The sequence below is a fragment of the Anguilla rostrata genome, chromosome 17 (genome assembly GCF_018555375.3).
Source record: "Anguilla rostrata isolate EN2019 chromosome 17, ASM1855537v3, whole genome shotgun sequence".
Lineage (NCBI taxonomy): Eukaryota > Metazoa > Chordata > Actinopteri > Anguilliformes > Anguillidae > Anguilla > Anguilla rostrata.
Window position 1 is genome coordinate 24,943,676 of NC_057949.1, and position 19,132 is coordinate 24,962,807.

The window sequence follows — 19,132 nt, forward strand, 5'->3', positions numbered from 1 at the left end:
GGGGCAGTTGCAGACATGGGGCTGGAGCAGGGAGACGGCATGGAGGCGGTGTGCCCCTCCTCGCTGGAGGACGAGCCCAGCTGCGGCGCGTGCGGGGAGGTCTTCGCCGAGCCCGTGGTGCTCTCCTGCGTGTGCTGCGGCCGCAGCTTCTGCGGCGCCTGCCTGCTGCGGCGCTGGGAGCGCAGCGGCTCGCAGGACTGCCCGCTCTGCGACGGGGAGCCCGGCAGCACCGCCTGCGCCGAGCACGGCCGCCGCCTGGCGCTCTTCTGCCTGGAGGACCTGCGGCCCGTCTGCGCCGCCTGCCCCGGCGCCGCCCGCCACAGCGGGCACAGGGTGTACCCGCTGAAGGAGGCCGCGCACGACTGCAAGGTAAGCGGAGGTTTGCGGTCGGTCAGTCGGTCGGGGCGCTCGCTCACCGCTGCGTTTCTAGCAGTGGCCCTTTTTGGGAACGTCGCCAACACGAGAGTCCCTCCGTTCGACAGGCCAGGGACGCAGTGGAAGTCAATAAATCTGTGACGACATCATCTAGCTCCTCCCAGGTCTGTCGTTAGGGGCAACCGGCTGTGCTGCATTTTTAGCACTCTGGCTCCCCCTTGTGGGACAACACCCCTCTCGTCCACACTGGAATGGCAGCCAACTAAATGCGGTGGGGGGGGGGTGGGGGGCTTACGCTCAACGACTTTGTAAATAAACCGTCAATGTAAATGGCACACATGAAGAAAAAAAGAAAAGCAAAGTAAAGAAGATCAGTAAATCAACAATACATTCATTGTAGTATTTCTTAACATTACTTCAAACCTGCCCCCACACCCCACCCCCCCCCAAGTCGGTGTTAAATATTGTTATTTTTGCAGTGCAGATGTGGCTGTAAGCTCTGTAAGCGGACTGCATTATTGTCTCAGTCTAAAGGTAAAAACCCGTGGCTCAGTCTAAAGGTAAAAACCTGTGCCGTGCTCCTTGAGTCACCCTCTGGTGGAGTTCTGGGTGAGTTGAAACCTTTCGCTGTTTTCCATGGAGGCGCTCCCTCTGTTGACCCTGGCAATCCTGCATTCTTGATACCTTTTTTTTTTTCTCCAAAATATCCATTCCGGGCGGCGGTCTGTTAACGGGCGAAATACGCAGCAGGATACATAACGATGCCCCCCCCCCCTCCAAGAATCGGCTTCTTCGCGAGAATCGGTTTTCAACGCCGTTCCGCGGAATCTTCAGGAAACGTCTCTGGGAATTCGGACCATTCCGATTTTTTTTTTTTCCCAGGAACACGGAGCCAGGTCTCCCGGCCAGGGCGCAGCTGTGAGGGTCTCAAGTTCCCCGTGTGGACTGGTGTCACTCACTCCCCCCCCCCTGCTCCCCCCAGAGGACCTGGCACCGTTATGAGCCACTGGGTGGGGGGGGGGGTCCAGCTTCTCCCTCTGAGAATGCTGACGTCAAACAGCTGGGGGGGTGGGGGCTGGGGACCTGGCACACCACCTTGAGGGAGGGGGGGGGGAGATATATTGCACACACATACCATACATATATAAAAATATATGCATGTTTATATGTGTGTGTGTGTATATGTGTATATATATATATATATTTATATACGTATATACACATTTATATCAGCAATATAAGTTTATTACTTATTGAATCACTTCCCATGTGCTGAAGTGTTTTGACGTGGGTTCGTGGAACGGGGTGGAGACTGGGTAACCCTATCTGACCCTGCGAGGAGCAAAACCCAGAGAAGCGGCATTCGCTCGGAGAGATAGAGAGGTTACAACGAAAAAAGAAGAAGAAGGGAGGAATGGCGTCCAGACTACGCGCCCTGGAGGACGAGCTGAGCTGCCCCGTGTGCGGCCACATCCTGCGGGAGCCCGTGCTGCTCTCCTGCAGGCACCGCTTCTGCAAGGTCTGCCTGGAGGGCAGCTGGGGTCCCAACGGCGAGCCCCGGGACTGCCCCCTGTGCTGCCGGCGCTCCTCCCTGGAGCAGCTCCTGGTCAGCCCCGTCCTGGAGAGGGCGTGCGAGTCGCTCCGCTCGGAGAAGAGGCGGCGGGACCCCCTGGCCTGCGGGGAGCACGGCGAACGCCTCGCCCTGTTCTGCCTGGAGGACCTGCTCCCCGTCTGCGACCTGTGCCGCACCTCCCCGAACCACAGCACCCACAACCTCTACTCCCTGGAGGACGCTGCGCAGGACTGTAAGGTAAGTTGGAGGCGTTGGAGGCAAAGGAGGACCCCCCCCCCCCCCATCGCGCTCTCTCGCAAGCGTGAAATCGTCACCCTCCGCTTACGGGCCGTCCTTTCCACCGACATCCCTTTTGATCTTGCCCAGGGACGATCCCAATCGTTTCACCCAACCTGACCCCCCTGCGTGGCGCAGTGTCCGTTTTCCAACGGGAGCGAAGGTAAGTGGTGTGTTGGGTGTCAGGCTCTCTCTCTCTCTCTCCTCCGCATCAAGTTCAAATTCAGCTGTTGTCACGGAGCACCCGTCCAACCCCTGCGGGGGGGAAAACGCGAAACGCGAGTGCCGAATCACAGCGGCCCTGTTCTCTGGCTCCTGGGCCGTGGCAGTTATTTATGGGTTTCTTGGCTGGGTTTATCACGGCTCTAATAATAGGTTTATACGCATGGGAGGATGGGGCGGTGGATCGGCTGAAACCTGAGCCCCCGGGATTTTGTTCTCGCTTAACCCCCCCCCCCCACCCCGAGCCCGTCCCCCCAGTGACCTGCAGGTCAGGGCAGGACCGCGCCCTACATCCATCGACGCACACACATCTACCACTCGTCGGTAAAAACAAAAAACCGTTTCCTTATTTCCAGAGCAGTGAGCGGGTGGGGGGGGGGGGGTAAGCCCGTTGGCTTTGGGACAGGATAGGAGGAACCCTCTCCTCCACGTGAAATGTGTCGAATGGGGAGTACTAACAGATGGCTCTGCAATAAGACTCGTGTGCTTTTTTTTTTTTCCACGGTGCTGCAATAAGACTTTTCTGCTTTTTTTTTCCCCCCAGGAGGAACTCAAGAACGCTCTGATACCCCTGCAGGAGAACCTGAACCTGTTTGAGAAAGCCAAGCTCAACTGCGATCAGATGGCAGAGCACATTAAGGTATCACCATGCGGCGCGTGGTTTTAAATTGAGTCCGACGGTCAAGCAGAAAGGTTCGTTTCTCCCATAAAGTCCCTCTGTGTCTCTCCCCCCCCTGGGTAGAGCCAGGCCGTGCACACGGAGAGACAGATACAGGAAGAGTTCGAGAAGCTCCACCAGTTCCTTCGAGAGGAAGAGGAGGCCCGGATCGCCAGCCTGAAGGACGAAGAGGAGCAGAAGAGCGAGCTGATCAAGGACAAGATCGAGGGAATGGACGGAGAGATCTCTTACATAGCCGACTCAATCAGAGCCATAAAGCAGGAGATGAGATCTGAAGACATTGCATTCCTGCAGGTAATTCAGTGATCCCATGCTTCCCATGAAGTTGGCAAGAGCGGAGAGGAGTGTGGTGGGGGGAGTGCACTACAGGCCTGGTCATGATCCCCAACAATGACCGCAATTATATACAAAATAAATTACACTTAAGTGATACAAGGCCACACCAGAGAACACAGCATTGTTCAACACACCTGTCAATCACCTTTTTTTTTTTTAAGCATAGACAGACGTACAAAGATGTACTCGTACTCTACCTGCTAGATCTCATCGTTAGCTAGGTAGCGGCCACTCCAGGCTATAGTCGGCAGTCTAGCCAACCTGGTCCAATAGGAGCCGATGAAACCATTTTCACCTAACCTTTATACCAATACACACAGGTTGTGTCTGTTTTGGTTAGGGTTACACTTATACGATTCATTAGCGATGTTTATACATGACATCATTTGAACCTCTTTTAAACATCCTTATGAAAGCTAGACGGCTTTTATGGTTCAGAGTTGCGGCTCAACTCCACGGGGGGGGGGGGGGCTCCGACCCCAGGTTTTCGCTCCACCCCTAACAAAACACACCTGATTCTGCTAATTAGCAGCTCAACAAGATCTCCAGCGGTTGAATGAGGTGTGCTTTGATATGGCTGGAGTGAAAACCTGCAGGACAGTCGATTGTGTGCTTTGATATGGCTGGAGTGAAAACCTGCAGGACAGTCGATTTCCACGAAGGGGTCAGACAGCACACTGCCATAGGGCAGTAATAAATTAAGGCAGGAGGCTGAAATGTTTGCGCTCATTCACATAAGGTGTCTTTCCTTTGCCTTCCAGAACTACAGGGCCACTATAAAGAGGTATGTCACTTCCTCCTGCTCTTCTCTGAAAGAACTCCTTTATATAAAGATGGGCTCCTGAATCAAATCCCATATGGCAGTCCATTCCTGACTCTAACCTGTACATCGCCACTGACTCCTGAATGTTCATGCAGAACCTGGAGCACAATGAAGGATCCAGAGATGGTTTCAGGAGCGCTGATCGATGTGGCCAAACACCTGGGCAACCTGAGGTTCAACATCTGGGAGAAGATGCGAGAAGTTGTCTATTACAGTGAGTGCAGTGTGGCAGAGACGACAAAGTCATGAGATTCAGCAGGCTTACAACCCAACAACCATGTGTTGAACGTGTATGTACAAGTAAGGCTTGCAGTGGTCGCTTCCCTTTGGGGACCAGTTTCTGTAAACCAACCCAAAATTATTTTTGGATGCACCATCCACAGCTTGGGGTGCATTTGGGGCGCATTCAAGCCCTAGTCTTGGGGCTTGAATATCCACCAGGACGGCATTTCTATTTCCAGCTTGAGCAGTTCCTGCTCATGTGACCTACTGGCGGTATTCTACGGACAACACCCAACTGGAAGCTGCAGAAATACAACAGATTAAGAATTCACATTCCACATTCACTGAAAATGTATGTTATTATACATTGGCTGTTGCTATAGTCCTGAAAGGTGGTAAGGCAGCAAAGAGATCTGGTAGGTCGACAAAGTCTGTAGTAATGCTATTCAGATTTTTGGATGTTGCCTATAGCAATACTGCTATAATGTTTTTTTTTTTTAATGAACCCCTCTTAACCAGCTAACAGTTAGCTGGCCATGGTAGGGCTATATAGCGGCTTATCCAGCTGGCCAAGCAGTCTGGCTAGCTAACTAACAGTTGTCCAGGCTAGCAAGAAATCTCAGGTTAACAGGGAGATCCACAATCCTATTCGTAAGCAATCTTATGCAAGTAAACTGGTTCACATAAACAAACGAATGGTTAATAGACAATAGTTCTACAATATCATCAAAGGTAAACAGGATAGCTGTAAACTTGTAATCGTACTATATTCTGAACATGAGAAAAGGCAGCAGATATGGTCTATGGCAGGGGTGTCCAATCTTATCCAAAAAGGGCCAGTGTGAATGCAGGTTTTTATTTTAGCCCAGCACTACCACACCCAATTCAACAAATTAATCAGGGTCTTCAACCAAAACCCTGATAAGCAGAATCAGGCATCTTGGTGCTTAAACAAACAACCTACACCCAACACCACCCTGTTTTTGGTCAGATTGGACACAACTGCTCTGGGGGGTGCTGCTATGGCTACCCTGATCCATCTTCCTCCTCTTCCTCCTCTCCCCCCCCCCCCCCCCCCCCCCCCCCCCGCCGCCCTCCGTAGCTCCAGTGACTGTGGACCCCAACACTGCCGCAAGCTGCTTCCTGGTGTCGGAGGACCTGACGACGGTGCAGTGCTACAAGGAGAGGTTCGATCTGCCCGACAACCCGGAGCGCTTCGACATCAGCGCGGAGATGCTGGGCGCCGAGGGCTTCTGCTCCGGGCGGCACAGCTGGGAGGTGGACGTGCGGGACAACACCTACTGGGTGATCGGCGTGGCCCGGGACTCCATCGACAGGAAGGGGAAGCACATCCTGACGCCGGCCGAGGGCTTCTGGACCATCCGGCTGCGCAACGGCGAGTACAAGGCCTGCTCGGCGCCCTGGACCCCGCTGAACATGAGCCGCGAGCCGGACGCGATCCGGGTCACGCTGGACATGGACAGGGGGAAGGTGACCTTCCACGACCCCCGGGTGAGGACGGCCCTCTACACCTTCACGGACATCCTGAGCCCCCGGGTGCTCCCGTACTTCTGCACCGCCTGCAAGCTCTACCCGCTCAGGATCCTGCCCAGGCGGCTGTCCGTCACGCCCGAATACTACCACGGGTGAAACGGGCCTTTGCCCCCTAACACGAACAGTGCAGGAACTCTCCCCCACCGCCGCACGCCGCCCCCCCCCCCCCTCCCCACCCCACCGTGTGACCAGCCAATCCCGCAGCCATGCGTTTTCAGTCCAGCCGTGAGCAGGACGGTAGACAAAACCAAAGTCTAATGCTGCTTCTGTGTCAACAAGACTGTGTAAATCTAGCATGGACTTCTAGCATTGAAACAGACCTCTGTAAACAGGTCGGATTGCTTACTGAGCCCAGCCTGTAGGCCCAACGCTTTGATTTTAATGTCTCTCAAAATACAGAGAGGCTCGCAAAAAACCCTAGTAGTATGTAGGAACCTTTTTAAAATAAAACCGTAAAAAACTGGCAAATCCACATAATGTAAATTGTATTTTTGAAAGCAGGAAAAACCAAGCAATGGTGCCGATTACGAAACACACCAGAAGAGAATCAAACCTCAGAATCTAGAAACAGAATCCAGTCTTCAGCAAGGGTTACCAGGAGCTGTCCCTCAGGAATTGTTTCACTCGTTTTTCGTTCAGGTCCACAGAAAAGCGCCACAGCAGACATAGTAGTACACTCCAGCCTGTTGGCTTGATTTAACATAAACCATTTCAAAGAAACTCCCATGCCTTCCACCCCCCCACACCCCACCATTTTCTCGCCAATTGTGCTTCTCAGCTGTACATTGTACATAACATATTAAACGCAATATATCCTCCACTGCCTATGTACAATTCACTATGTACAATGTACAAGCACCAAACCCTAAGTGGACAAATATACTCTATTTGGGAGGGCGAGACAGTACTCCACTCACAACATTAATAACAAATAAAAAAAAAAAAGCTTTATTTTTTCAATTGCATATTTTATCTGCCTCTCAATCAGCAGAAATATTATCTTAAATATTGCACCACTTTAAAACTTTACCTTGACATTGTGGTTGGCAGTTCATCCTAACACTGATGTAACATTTACAGATCTGACAACAGTGGGGCTCTATTGACCTTGGCAGTCAAGGCTGTACATACACACTACAGAAATAGTTGTTCTGTTGGATGAACCAAATATATGATTTTATGTGCTATAAAAAAAACCCAAAATCTCTACTCTGGAGCTGCTGCTCACAGGAAGTTTTATAATGCCGTTTCATAACTGCAGCCCACTAAGGTTAGCCCTGAAAATGCACCCACAGAGTTTACACTAACAGGGCTACAAGGCACATTGTGTGTGACACTTTGTCTGCTTGTCTGTGTGTGTGTGTGAGTGAGTGTGTGTGTGTGTGTGTGTGCGTGAGTGTGAGTGTGCGTGTGTGTCTGTGTGTGTGCGTGTCTGTGTGTGTGAGTGTGTGCGCGTGTGCGTGTGCGAGTGTGTCTGTGTGTGTGCATGACTGTGAGTGTGTGTGTGTGTGTGTGTGCGCGCGTGTGAGTGAGTGTGTGTGTGTGCGTCTGTGCGTGTGCGTATGTGTTGAGCGCGGGTGTTCAAGAGCACGTGTGCACGTGCGTGAAGCAGCATGTGTGTATTTTTCTGAGCACATGATGGCCATGTTGTGCTGGTAACATTCCAATGCGCTCATCATCGTTAAAACCCACAAATAAAAACAGCTTTTCGGTTCCTTCAAATCCAGGTTCAGAAGTCTGACATTTTTAAGCAAGTGCTTCCCACAACCCCACCCCCCCACCCCCCCACTTACGTCCGACTACCTCCCTCCCACCCAGCCGCCCACTTTTTTTTTTTTTAAGTCGGACTTTTCTCAGCAGCCAGGTTTGAGGTCATCAGCGTGCACCTCACAAACTCAACCCTGATTCTGATTTTGATTCTCAAAATTCAGCCGCAGCACAGGGATATCACTCCCAATGAAAGGGCAACAGTAAGAGCGCTAACCTACACTACCGACCGGTCGCCTTTCACACACGCCCTTAAGAGGCCTCGTCGTCCCTATGGAAACTCTGGAGAGAGAGAGAGAGAGAGAGAGAGAGGGGAGTGTTGACGGGGTGTGTCAGTCTGTCCACCCTCCCCCCGTCAGTCGGTCTGTCTGTCTCATAGAGACATCCTGCCCTCCACTATAGTGGTATACAACTCCTCATTCACCCTTTCGTAATGCCCAGCACGGGAGTTCAGGAAGTAGATCCGGTCACTTGTGAGACGTGGATTGTATCCCTCCCTCTGTAGCCTGGTCTTCAAAATTTTGAAGGTGCCTGAGACAAGGGGGGGGGGGGGGAGAAGGAGATTCCGACAAACTGATAATATGTTTGTAGCTACACACAGAACAATAGAAGGCACAACACAAAATGTAATTATCATAAACTTATATAGTGTTATTACCGCATAGCACGTCGATTGCATTGATTGGCTGGGCAGCCTTACCTGTGGTGTCCATCTGTGGGGAGATGCGGAGGAAGACGGGACGGGCGTAAGGGGGCAGGACCTTCTGAGCCTCCCGGAGGAAGGTGGCACAGTCGAACTGCCCCGTCCTGTCTGTAATGGACGCCATCCCCGCCTTGCCCTCCACGCCTGCCAGCCAAACAGGGAGTCAGAGACCAGAGAGATCAGCGCCTTACTGGCACAGCAAACACATAAGGGTTTTATATTGTACCATGCAATTATATTACCCCCTCACCTGGTACAGGTACTCTCTCTCTCACCTGGTACATGTTCTCTCATCTGGTACAGGTACTCTCTCTTTCCCTCTCTAATTTTCCATAGGTACACTGTCTTCGTATTTCAACTGGTATAGGTACACTCTCTCTCTCTCTCACCTGGCACAGGTACAGTACTCTCATTCAGCTGGCACAGGTACAGTACTCTCTCTCTCACCTGGTGTAGGTACACTCTCTGTCTCACCTGGTGTAGGTACACAGTCTCTCTCGCACCTGGTACAGGTACACTCTCTCTCTCTCTCTCTCTCTCTCTCTCTCTCACACCTGGCACAGGTACACTCTCTCTCACCTGGTACAGGTACAGCACTCTCTCTCACCTGGTACAGGTACAGCACTCTCTCTCACCTGGTACAGGTACAGTACTCTCCTCTCACCTGGTACAGCCACTCCATACACGGCCACGTCAGCCTGCCCCAGCAGTGTGCTGAGGGTCCCCTCTACCTCCGTGGTGGAGACGTTCTCCCCCCTCCAGCGAAACGTGTCCCCACTGCGATCCCGGAAGTACATGTACCCCAACTCGTCCATCACCAGAACGTCGCCTGAGAGAGGGAAAGGAGATCAGAGAGGGTGGGAGGAGCCAGGGAATCACCTTCACTCTGTGGATGCGTCACCACTGCAAAAGACCAGCCGCTGCAGCGGACAGGGGGGGAGTTTGGGGAGGAGGGGGGCGTACCTGACAGGTAGGCGGAGTCTCCCTTCTTGAAGACGTCGTGGGCGATCTTTTTGTTGGTGGCATCCTGATTGGCGTAGCCGTCGAAACGCCGCAGGGGGTCCTGCTGGTTAATCCGGCCCACCAGCAGCCCCGGCTCCCCTGGGGGGGGGTACATGAACCGCAGTGGAGTGGGTTTGGGTGCCCCTGGTTCAGTGGGGTGGGTGTGGTTGTGCCTGTCAGTGGGTGGGTGTGGTTTGGTGCCTGGTTCAGTGGAGGTGTGGTTTGTGCCTCTGGTCAGTGGGTGGGTGGTTTGGTGCCTCTGGTGTGGTGTGGTGGTGCTTGGTTCAGTGGGGTGTGGTTTTGGTGCCTCTGGTTCAGTGGGGTGGGTGTGGTTTTGGTGCCTCTGGTTCAGTGGGGTGGGTGTGGTTTTGGTGCCTTTGGTTCAGTGGGGTGGGTGTGGTTTGTGCTTTGGGTTAGGGTGGTGGATTGGTGCCGGTCAGGGTGGTGGGTTTGGTACCTGTTCAGTGGGGGGTGTTTGGTGCTTGGTCAGTGGGTGGGGTACATGGTTAAATTCGGGCTGCAGGTTACTCACCAGGCCGACAGGGGACACACAGCCCCCCCCCGTCCCGTACCAGTGCCATGGTCTCCTCGTCCACCTTCACCAGACGGATGGGGTACACGTTGGGCAGGATCCGGCTGTTGAACCCACACGCCCCCACCTAGAAAGAGCGGGTGGAGACACTCACAAACACACTCCTACCTGAGAATGGGGCGGGTACCACTGCAAAAAACACACCCCTACCTGAGAATGGGGAGGGTACCACTGCAAAAAACACACCCCCACCTGAGAATGGGGAGGGTACCACTGCAAAAAACACACCCCTACCTGAGAATGGGGAGGGTACCACTGCAAAACACACACCCCCATCTGAGAATGGGGACCCTCAAAAAACACCCCTACCTGAGAATGGGGAGGGTACCACTGCAAAAAACACACACCCCTATCTGAGAATGGGGAGGGTACTACTGCAAAAAACACACCCCCATCTCAGAAAGGGGGTGGGGAAAACTACACCCACATCCCTACCACATACAGCACTGGAACTACAAAGCAAACCCTCACATTTTATCTCACAGGCTCAGGGCTTGAACAGTGTTTTATTACAGTGGCTTCTAGCATCGAGGAGTGTAACCTCCGCCATTTTGCGAGGGGAAGCTGAGCCACGCCCCCGCGCCCTGCCCACAACCCGCCCCCCCCCAAAGAGTCTCCACCTTCAGCGGCGGCTCCGCCTACGTCCCGGGTGCAGACCCCGCCCACCTTGCCGTCCATGTTGGCGATGCTGCAGTTGCACTCGGTGGCCCCGTAGAACTCCCCGACCCGCGCGACCCGGAAGCGCTCGGTGAAGGCCTCCCACACGCTGGGGCGGAGCCCGTTCCCCACCGCCAGCCGCACCCGGTGGCCCTGCTCCGCGGGACGCACCGGCTGGGACAGCAGGTACCGGCAGATCTCCCCAATGTACTGCACCACCTGCGCAAGCGTGGAGCGGGTTTGGGGAGAGAGGGGGGCAAGGGGGGACAAGGGGGGGGGGGCGAAGGGGGGAACAAGGGGGGGGCGCAAGGGGGGGGCACAAGGGGGGGGCGAGGGGGGACGAGGGGGGGGCGAGGGGGGACGAGGGAGGGGGGGGATGGGGTAGAGAAATGGGAGGAGAATAGAAATGGGTGAATTAGGATAAGGACCTGTTTAGACTGCAAACCTTTCAGCACATGCAAAACTAATGACACAACCAATGACTGACGCAAAACAAATACCATGACCAATCGGTCATTGGTCATGTTTATTCGTTTTGCTCGTGCTAAGACAGGCTGTCCCCTCATTAAGCTGTATGCCATTGGCTCTTTGACCCATCACTCACTGTGCAGTTGTGCTTTATGCAGTCTTCCCAGAAGCGACTGGCTGAGAACTTCTTTTTCACCACAACTGTTAGACCATTAATCAGGCACTGACCCACCCCCATGATATTACCTGGGGGGGGGGGGGGCAAAGAGAGAGAGCAAAAGGCAGGGTGAGAACAAGAATGCAGGCACAGATTTTCACATGAAAATAAACTGAAAGTCAAATTTGCATAAACTAAATAATATGGAAAGAAGCATAAAGAAGCGTTTGCATAGGAGCAGGAATCACACAGACGAACAGGCACAAGGGCACAGATTACAGCACACACACACGCGCACACACACACACACACACACACACACACACACACACACACACACACACACACAGACACAAACACACACCGACACACACACACACAGACAGACACACACACCTGCAGAGTGGTAAAGGGGCAGGCAGTCGTAGATGATGTCATCGGGACGCATGCCGAAGGCGTGGTAGCCGAAAGCAGCGATGCGGTAGTACCTGGAGACAGAGCATTACAAGGAGGTCAGAGGTCGCCACGGAGATTAGAGAATTTGAGACCCTTCTAGAGCTATACTAACTGTACAGCAAAACATGTCCATACCCATAGGCTGGACCCAGGACAGCGAAGGAAGGGTGTTGGTGAAATACTCAGGTAAGTCACTGGTCTTGTGTCCTTGAGCTAAGCCCATGACCATAAGCACATAATGCTAGCCTATACATACATATATATATATATATACAGTGAGCTCCATAATGTTTGGGACAATTAAATTTCTTTCTTGGCTTGGCTCTGTACTCCACAATTTTACAATTCGAAATCACACTATTCACATGTGGTAAAAGTGCAGATTCTCAGCTTCTATGAAAGGGTATTTTTTGAAATACATTTTGGTTTCACCATATAGAAAATACAGCACTTTTTATAATCTAGCCTCTCCCATTTCAGAAATCTGCAATATCAATGACTATATTGTGACATCAGCTGATGTTCCAGTTGTAAACATGTTGCTAATTATAAGCTGCTGCCAGTTTAAAGGGACAGGATTCCTTCTGGTGTTTTTTTTAATAAGAGCTTTAAACCAAACACCAGGAAATGCCCCTAAACCAGCCGTTGTGAAAAACCGGCATATCAGAAACTTCTGCATGTAAAATATCCTTCATCACACACAAAAAAACAGACTGGGGCCCATTGAAACATTGAGCGAAAAAAAATGAAACGATATCTTGAAAAACAAACCATGAAAGTGAACCACCCTTTTATCAACAACTATACTGAGGGACTGCGAGGGACTGCACCACTATGGCTCACGTTGGGACACACTCACCGGCTGTGGACCACAATGGCAGCTTTCGGAAGTCCCGTGGTGCCAGAGGTGTAAATATAGAACAGGCGATCTGTAGAGATGGAGGGGGGAGAGAGAGAGAGAGAGGTGGAGCTGAAGAAAGAAGAGAGAGACGCCCTCACCCGCTCATCCAACAGAGCGAACAGGCGGTGTCACAAAGGGGAACTAGTCACCCATATACACACTACCCACATGCACAAAACAACCGCACTGCCAGAAAGGGGGAGAGAGAGGCAGACAGAGAGAGGGAGAGGGAGGGAGGGAGAGGTTGAATGAGAGAGAGAGAGAGAGATAAACATGTAGGGGAAAGGTTACATACCATTCGAGTCTGGCCACTGGTGAACAAGTGATTGAGTGAAATAGAGAAAGGAAGAGGGATGAACCATGTTTGCTCTTTAAACAGATCTGTTCACTCACATCTGTGAACACCATGAGCCTTCTGTTTTTCACAGTGAGGTTTTTCATATTAAAATGCAGCCTATGAAATGAAGACTAAATGGAAAGAGGGATGAAGGAGGGAGAGATGAGACTATCAGAGAGAGAGAGACAGCCGCTCCAGTTCTGAGATTCCAGTGTCATGGGGCCCTCCAGCTTAGTGTCAGTCGTTACACATGCCACCTTAATCACCCAAACACACTAAGCTTGTGAACGCTGGGACACCGTGACCCAGAGAGATGTGTTTGTTTGTGTGTGTGTGTGTGTGTGTGTGTGTGTGTGCGTGTGCATGATTCAGCAGCTCTGTTTGGGCCTTGCTAAGTCAAAGTGACCTCAGAGACCCAGAGACAGTGTGAAGAAGGTCGCCTGTCAGTCCTGTTACTGCGTGAAACAATAACTAACCACCCTTTTTCCTGATAGAGCTACAGAGGCAGCCAGTGATAACATAGACATCAACAGAGAAAAAGAGAGATGCCAAACAGCACTGGTCAATACTACAGGAGTGCGTGAAAGTGTGAAACAGTTATGCATCATGGGTTTGGGGGGGGGGGGGGGCGGTGGTGGCACAGGTAGCAGTACTCTTACCGTTGAAGCCCTTTCGGAGGGTACAGGGAGGGGGCAGCCGGGGGGACGAGGCCAGGAGGGGGTCCAGGGGGAGGGCGGACAGGGAGGCGAGGCGATCTGGGCTCAGCTCCCCCGAGCAGAAGCGCACCATGGACTGACTGAGAGACGCACTCACCTCCAGCACGGCTGGGGAGAGAGGGAGCGGAGGGCGGAGAGAGAGAGAAAATGAAGAAACAAAAGAAACGGGGGAAGAAGGGGATGGGTGAAAAGAGAGGTGGGAACACACCGTGAGAGAGACAGGTGGTCCAGCTTCGTTCTTTTGCGCTCACGCCTGTGTTCGTACAGCATTTTGCGCCATTGGCAGGCACAGACGAAACACTGACATAGTCAGAGCACTGACACACATAGAGAACCGACGTACACTGATGTACTGATGAACACACCGCACGCTTACATTAATGAGCGACAAAACTAGCACACACTTGCCACACTTTGTATTACACATAGTTGAGTGCGTTATGTGCAAGATAACATCACTGCCTCGTGCCTACCCCAACATCCACTCACCATCCGCAAGCTCCGCCCCAAACACCAGCCCCCGTGAGCCCGACACGCCCACGCAGTGCATGAGCGAATCGCGGCGCAGGTTGAAGTTGATGAGCGCCGCCTCCACGCCCACCTTGGCCAGGCCCAGCCAGAGGGCCACCACCTGGGGGCGGCTCTCCATGAAGACGGCCACCACGTCGCCCGCGGCCCAGCCCTGGCCCAGCGCCCAGTGGGCCACCGCGTTGGACAGCTGGTCCAGCTGGGAGAAGCTCCAGGTCTCCCCCGTGGCCTCGTACACCAGTGCCGGCTTGTCGGGGTGCAGCGCCACCGTCTGGGCAAAGATGGAAGGGATGGTGCTGCTTTTACGCATGTGGCGATGCAGGGCCAGCTTCACGCGCAGTAGCACGTACAGACCACTAGGGGAGTACGAGAGAGAGGGGAAGACCGTTCCATTCCAAATCTTTTGATGAAAGTAAAAGAGTAATTCATATTATTGCAATGCTTAACTGAGCATATTTGTATGTCACGTAATAAAGAATGTGTAAAAACAGCCCAGTATTGTCGTTATTGAATGGAATCAATATAGCTACATGAAATGCCACAGGGAGTTTGTCCTTGCCACTGTCGCTTTAGAAAAGCAAAATCTGACCAAACCTCACCACACACATATCTTGAAACTATGGACTATATCATGACTATGTAGTGCTGGGGAAACTACACTGAAAGCGTAGTATTACAAACTACCAATTACTCCACACAAATTAGTTGAACTACAGCCAAGCCGCCCTAAAGAGAAATGTAGCTTGCAAAGCTACAATTACTCAAAAAAAAGTAGTTCAAACAACTTTGTCAAACAATTACCAAAAAAAATGATCATTATCATGTTCCCCAGACATGACGCATGTGTCAGCAATTCTTTTAGCACACAGGGAGAACCACTATACAGCTCAGTGTGTGCCCAGCAGTGTGGCAATCGGCAGTGGGCTGCAACTATAGTGGAGTGGAGTACTTCTCACCAATCAAGATTAGAGGGAAAAGTTAGAGGACCAAAGGGGATGGCAAGTGTTTACAAGTGTTATTTGGCCAAAGGGGCTGGAAAAAATATTTTAGGGCCAAGGGTAGTTGGCAGTTCCTACAGTTAGCCACACCTCAAAATGAACTACTACACCTGCTACTAACGTGCGAATGCAGTTGAACTATCAGAAAACTGATGCTAAACGTAATTCAGTTACTAGTTCCCAACACTGGTAATGAAGCAGCAACAGGGGGTTTTCCTCACTCACTTAAGGTCTCTCTTGGCAGTGCGGACCACAACATACAAGAACCTCCAGCCCCCTGTCCCCAGGTAGACCCCCAGACAAGCCGCCAGGCTCCAGGACCAGGGTAACCCAAAAAGCCGGAGCAGACTCAGGGATCCAAAAGATGCAGAGACACTGGCTGCACCCCGCATGCTAGGATAGAGAGGAGAGGACAGTACACATTGGGTACAGGAGGACAAGTGAGCAAAATAATCCTTCTGTTAACTACAAATCTATGGAGTAAACCATTTATGATTTCAGAACTGTATTTGGCCAGCTATGCAAGTGCTATCTTTTCCCGCTAGCAAGCACGCACGGGAGAGAAAGCTAACGTTAGCTGGCTAAGCATTTTCAATTACGGCAACCAGCTAGCTACTACACTAGCTACTTAAATCATTTAGGCAGTTGCCTAGTTGGCAAGCTACAAACAAAGCATTCAAGACCGCGTGCCTACTTGAAGAGCTGAGATACATCGTTACGTCTGACAGTAACACAATATTTGCTACATATCACAGAGGCGCACTTACATTTGTAGCTAGCCAGATAGTTCTTCCACGGCTAAAACGGTACCAGCAAGTTTTGCTTTATCTAGTTCCGTTGTTACGCCCGCTTTCAAATCTGCTGTCGTCGGCAATTCCCAAACGTAGCTACCGGTGAATGGAGTAGGATACACTTAAAAAGTGCGTTAGGCCGGGTTCAGTGACTTATCTTGTTAACTTGTAGCCAACTTGAACAGGAGCAGTAGCGAACTAGCATAGCTAGCTCGCGGTAATAATCAACACCATAATAAAATCACAAGCTAGTATATTGTAGTGTGTAGCGAAACCACATTCGGCTTCATACATGCGGATTAAAAACACAATAAAAACGTAATAAATATCCTAAAGCCATTCAAATCTGTTTCCCTGTACTTTCTGAGTGCTAGGCCGACAGAGACAAGTCCGTAACTTCCAGGTCCCCATTTGACTATGGCCAGTTAATGGACCGGGTATCCTCGCTCCCGAGCTGCTCATTCCAACCGTAGACCGTATAATTCCAACCCAACAATAATACCCGGACCTATCAGGCCCCACCTCTCCTACCACAGAACTGCCATGTTCTTTTCAGCTATTAGAAGCAATAGATGCCCGTCGAACGATTCCTATGCTCCATTGGTCAGAGGCTCATGACGTCAGAGGTGGGATGCGCCTTATTCGCGGCTGTTTGTAGAGTATTGTTGAATCACACCCACACAGTTTGTTATGGTCATTTCGTGGTTGAGAACGATAGCTGGTTGTTATTTACCATAATATCTGGTCACTTCCTCAAAAACCACTGTAGTATTTGAGGAACTGACCAAATTTAATTATTATTATTTTATTAATGTGATGTAAATGTTTCTATTGATGTAATTAGTCAATTCCAGAACTATTGCTTTAAAACAAATTTCTTATGAATAATATGACTGGTATACTGGTCTGTTCATATTCATTAAATCATTCATTTTTAATAGAATAACGAGTGGGGAAAATAAAAAAAGGTGATTGATGGAGGGGTGGTTATATGGGGTGAGTGAGGTAAGGGTGCGTTGGGACTCTTGGGAAAGTAACTGAAAGTCAGAACAGGATTCAAACACACTGAGACACAAAAGTTCTTAAGGTACACAAAGAAAAAAAACAACCATTAAATTATTCTTAATTTATTGAAAATTTCTCAAAAAGCATTAAAAAGACAATATGCAAAAAATAAAAACAACCTCAAGTCTTTATAAGATGAAAGATAAACAAATGGGAGGACATTTTGTCTTACTTTTAGAGACTAAATCTAAGTGTATGCTGTCCATTGGCACATGGATTTACAAAAAAAAAATTATTATTCATTAAAACAACAACAATAACAATAATAATAACAGTCCTACTACTACTGCCACGACTACTACTACAAATAATAATAATCATAATCATCATCATTATGGTCATCATCACAACCATAGTAATAACAACAGCAACAACAATAATAATAATTTATTTCAAACTGCAAATTAGGAAGAAAAAAGTGCAATATTGACATCCATTGCATTGTCTGTGTTTGTGTGGCCTGACCATTATATACTGGCAACAAAGCTAGCTGCTGGTTTCAATATTGATCCTACAAACCATTAAACTATTTCATATGTACATCTACAGCATATGTGCACACATTTTAAAAAATGGCAAAAAGATATAGAATAGCACTGTGACTCCCTGCTTTAAAAATGTTCAACTGTATGGAATAAAGTGAGATGAAGACAACACTGTTCCTCCTCCGTGTATCGTTATTTTGGTTGTGTTTTGCTCAGGTTCTTGTACCTTTCTCATACAGCTGACCTTCTCACATCAGAGAATAGAGATGCCCTTCACAAACCTCCCTTGTACAGGACAGTCTCTTTAGCTGGGGCCAGAGGTGGGTAACCCGGCTTCAAAGGGTAAAAAGACTGACCGTGTATTTGCTCCACCACCATGCACTAAACCAGCTGATCATAATAATTAGTTCTCCTATCATGCTGAAGAGCTATGCTAATTAGAGTCAGCTGGTTTAGTACATGGTGGTGGAGAAAATACATGGTCAGTCTTTTTACTCTTTGAAGCCGGGTTACCCACCTCTGGCTGGGGCTACGGTTACTGGCACGTTCCGCGCAGCGGGACCTGCGTTGCAGATGCGCCTGAGCAGATTCACGGATCGTGAAATCACCTGGGCTGCTCACCTGACCTGACCTACACAGGTGTAGCTCAGGATGACACAATCAGCGTGGCGGTAGGATGACACTACTGAGCAGCTGGGCTACGCCCGTCACAGAACTTCATCTCTGTGCAGCTAGGTGGCAACAGTGTGCAGATGAGTGTGGCAGAGGCTTAGCCTCCAACCCTGGACCTGGAGAACATACAGGGTCTGCTGGTTTTCATAGTGACTCTGCACTTCATGAATCAATTAGAGCAGTCGATTACACAGTTAACTCTACTCACCTGGTGTCTTGGGTCTCAATTGGGTGCCGATTTTAAGGTGAAAACAAAAACCAGCAGCCCCTGTAGCTCTCCAGTACCAGGGTTGGAGACCACTGGTGTAGATGGAAGCTCAATGGTGGACTCAGGGAGCTTCCATCTACACCAGTGGTGTCAAACTCGTGCCATGGAGGGCCGTGTGTATGCAGGTTTTCATTCCAGCCTCAGATCTTGATTATATAATTAGTTAAATTATTTGCTGAATTAGGGATGCAGGTGTGCACAATGTGGACCCGGCTATGGTGACCCGCATTGTCTAAATAAAACAATTGGCTTCAATGCGTTTAAACGCATATGGCTTGAATGATACATTGGACTCACTAAGGCGTCTTAATTGGTTGGAATGAAAACCTGCATACACACGGCCCTCCATGGCCGGAGTTTGACACCACTGATCTACACCCAGCAATTGTTCTATAATGCAACACTTTTTGATAGAAAGATATAGAGTGATTTCTCTACCCCAAAGAATCCACCAATAATATTACCTCCCTGACTCAAATTACCAAATAGTTTTTCTTTATGGAGTCTAG

The 19,132-nt window shown here is 50.4% G+C and overlaps 2 protein-coding genes and 2 long non-coding RNA genes across 6 annotated transcripts; 1 reads left to right on the forward strand and 3 right to left on the reverse strand.

The window, feature by feature from the left end:
* trim35-13 (tripartite motif containing 35-13) lies at nt 1–6,537 on the forward strand. 2 transcript variants are annotated; one of them, XM_064314515.1, is made up of 6 exons: nt 1–369; nt 2,991–3,086; nt 3,189–3,419; nt 4,223–4,245; nt 4,380–4,498; nt 5,609–6,537. In XM_064314515.1, exons 1-6 carry the CDS (start codon nt 16–18, stop codon nt 6,154–6,156), a joined length of 1,371 nt encoding a protein of 456 aa, XP_064170585.1. In that variant the 5' UTR covers nt 1–15; the 3' UTR covers nt 6,157–6,537. The 2 variants fall into 2 exon arrangements, with proteins under 2 accessions (XP_064170585.1, XP_064170584.1); XM_064314514.1 differs by lacking the exon at nt 1–369 and adding an exon at nt 1,709–2,185.
* A 448-nt stretch (nt 6,538–6,985) lies between these two features.
* slc27a1a (solute carrier family 27 member 1a) lies at nt 6,986–16,667 on the reverse strand. Of its 2 annotated transcripts, XM_064314512.1 has the most exons (13): nt 16,110–16,667; nt 15,568–15,735; nt 14,306–14,700; nt 13,760–13,924; nt 12,722–12,791; nt 11,803–11,894; nt 11,386–11,495; nt 10,791–11,000; nt 10,065–10,191; nt 9,494–9,631; nt 9,195–9,359; nt 8,528–8,674; nt 6,986–8,358 (listed from the first exon to the last, which is right to left on the reverse strand). In XM_064314512.1, exons 2-13 carry the CDS (start codon nt 15,732–15,734, stop codon nt 8,201–8,203), a joined length of 1,944 nt encoding a protein of 647 aa, XP_064170582.1. In that variant the 5' UTR covers nt 15,735; nt 16,110–16,667; the 3' UTR covers nt 6,986–8,200. The 2 variants fall into 2 exon arrangements, with proteins under 2 accessions (XP_064170582.1, XP_064170583.1); XM_064314513.1 differs by lacking the exon at nt 16,110–16,667 and having other exon boundaries at nt 14,418–14,615; nt 15,568–15,729.
* LOC135243047 (uncharacterized) lies at nt 8,763–9,170 on the reverse strand. Its single transcript, XR_010326544.1, has 2 exons — nt 9,098–9,170; nt 8,763–9,049 (listed from the first exon to the last, which is right to left on the reverse strand). It is a non-coding gene; the product is annotated as an uncharacterized LOC135243047 (long non-coding RNA).
* Nucleotides 16,668–17,244: 577 nt separating the features above from the next.
* LOC135243651 (uncharacterized) lies at nt 17,245–18,857 on the reverse strand. The gene is made up of 2 exons (XR_010326724.1): nt 18,201–18,857; nt 17,245–17,985 (listed from the first exon to the last, which is right to left on the reverse strand). It is a non-coding gene; the product is annotated as an uncharacterized LOC135243651 (long non-coding RNA).
* Between the last annotated feature and the right edge of the window lie 275 nt (nt 18,858–19,132).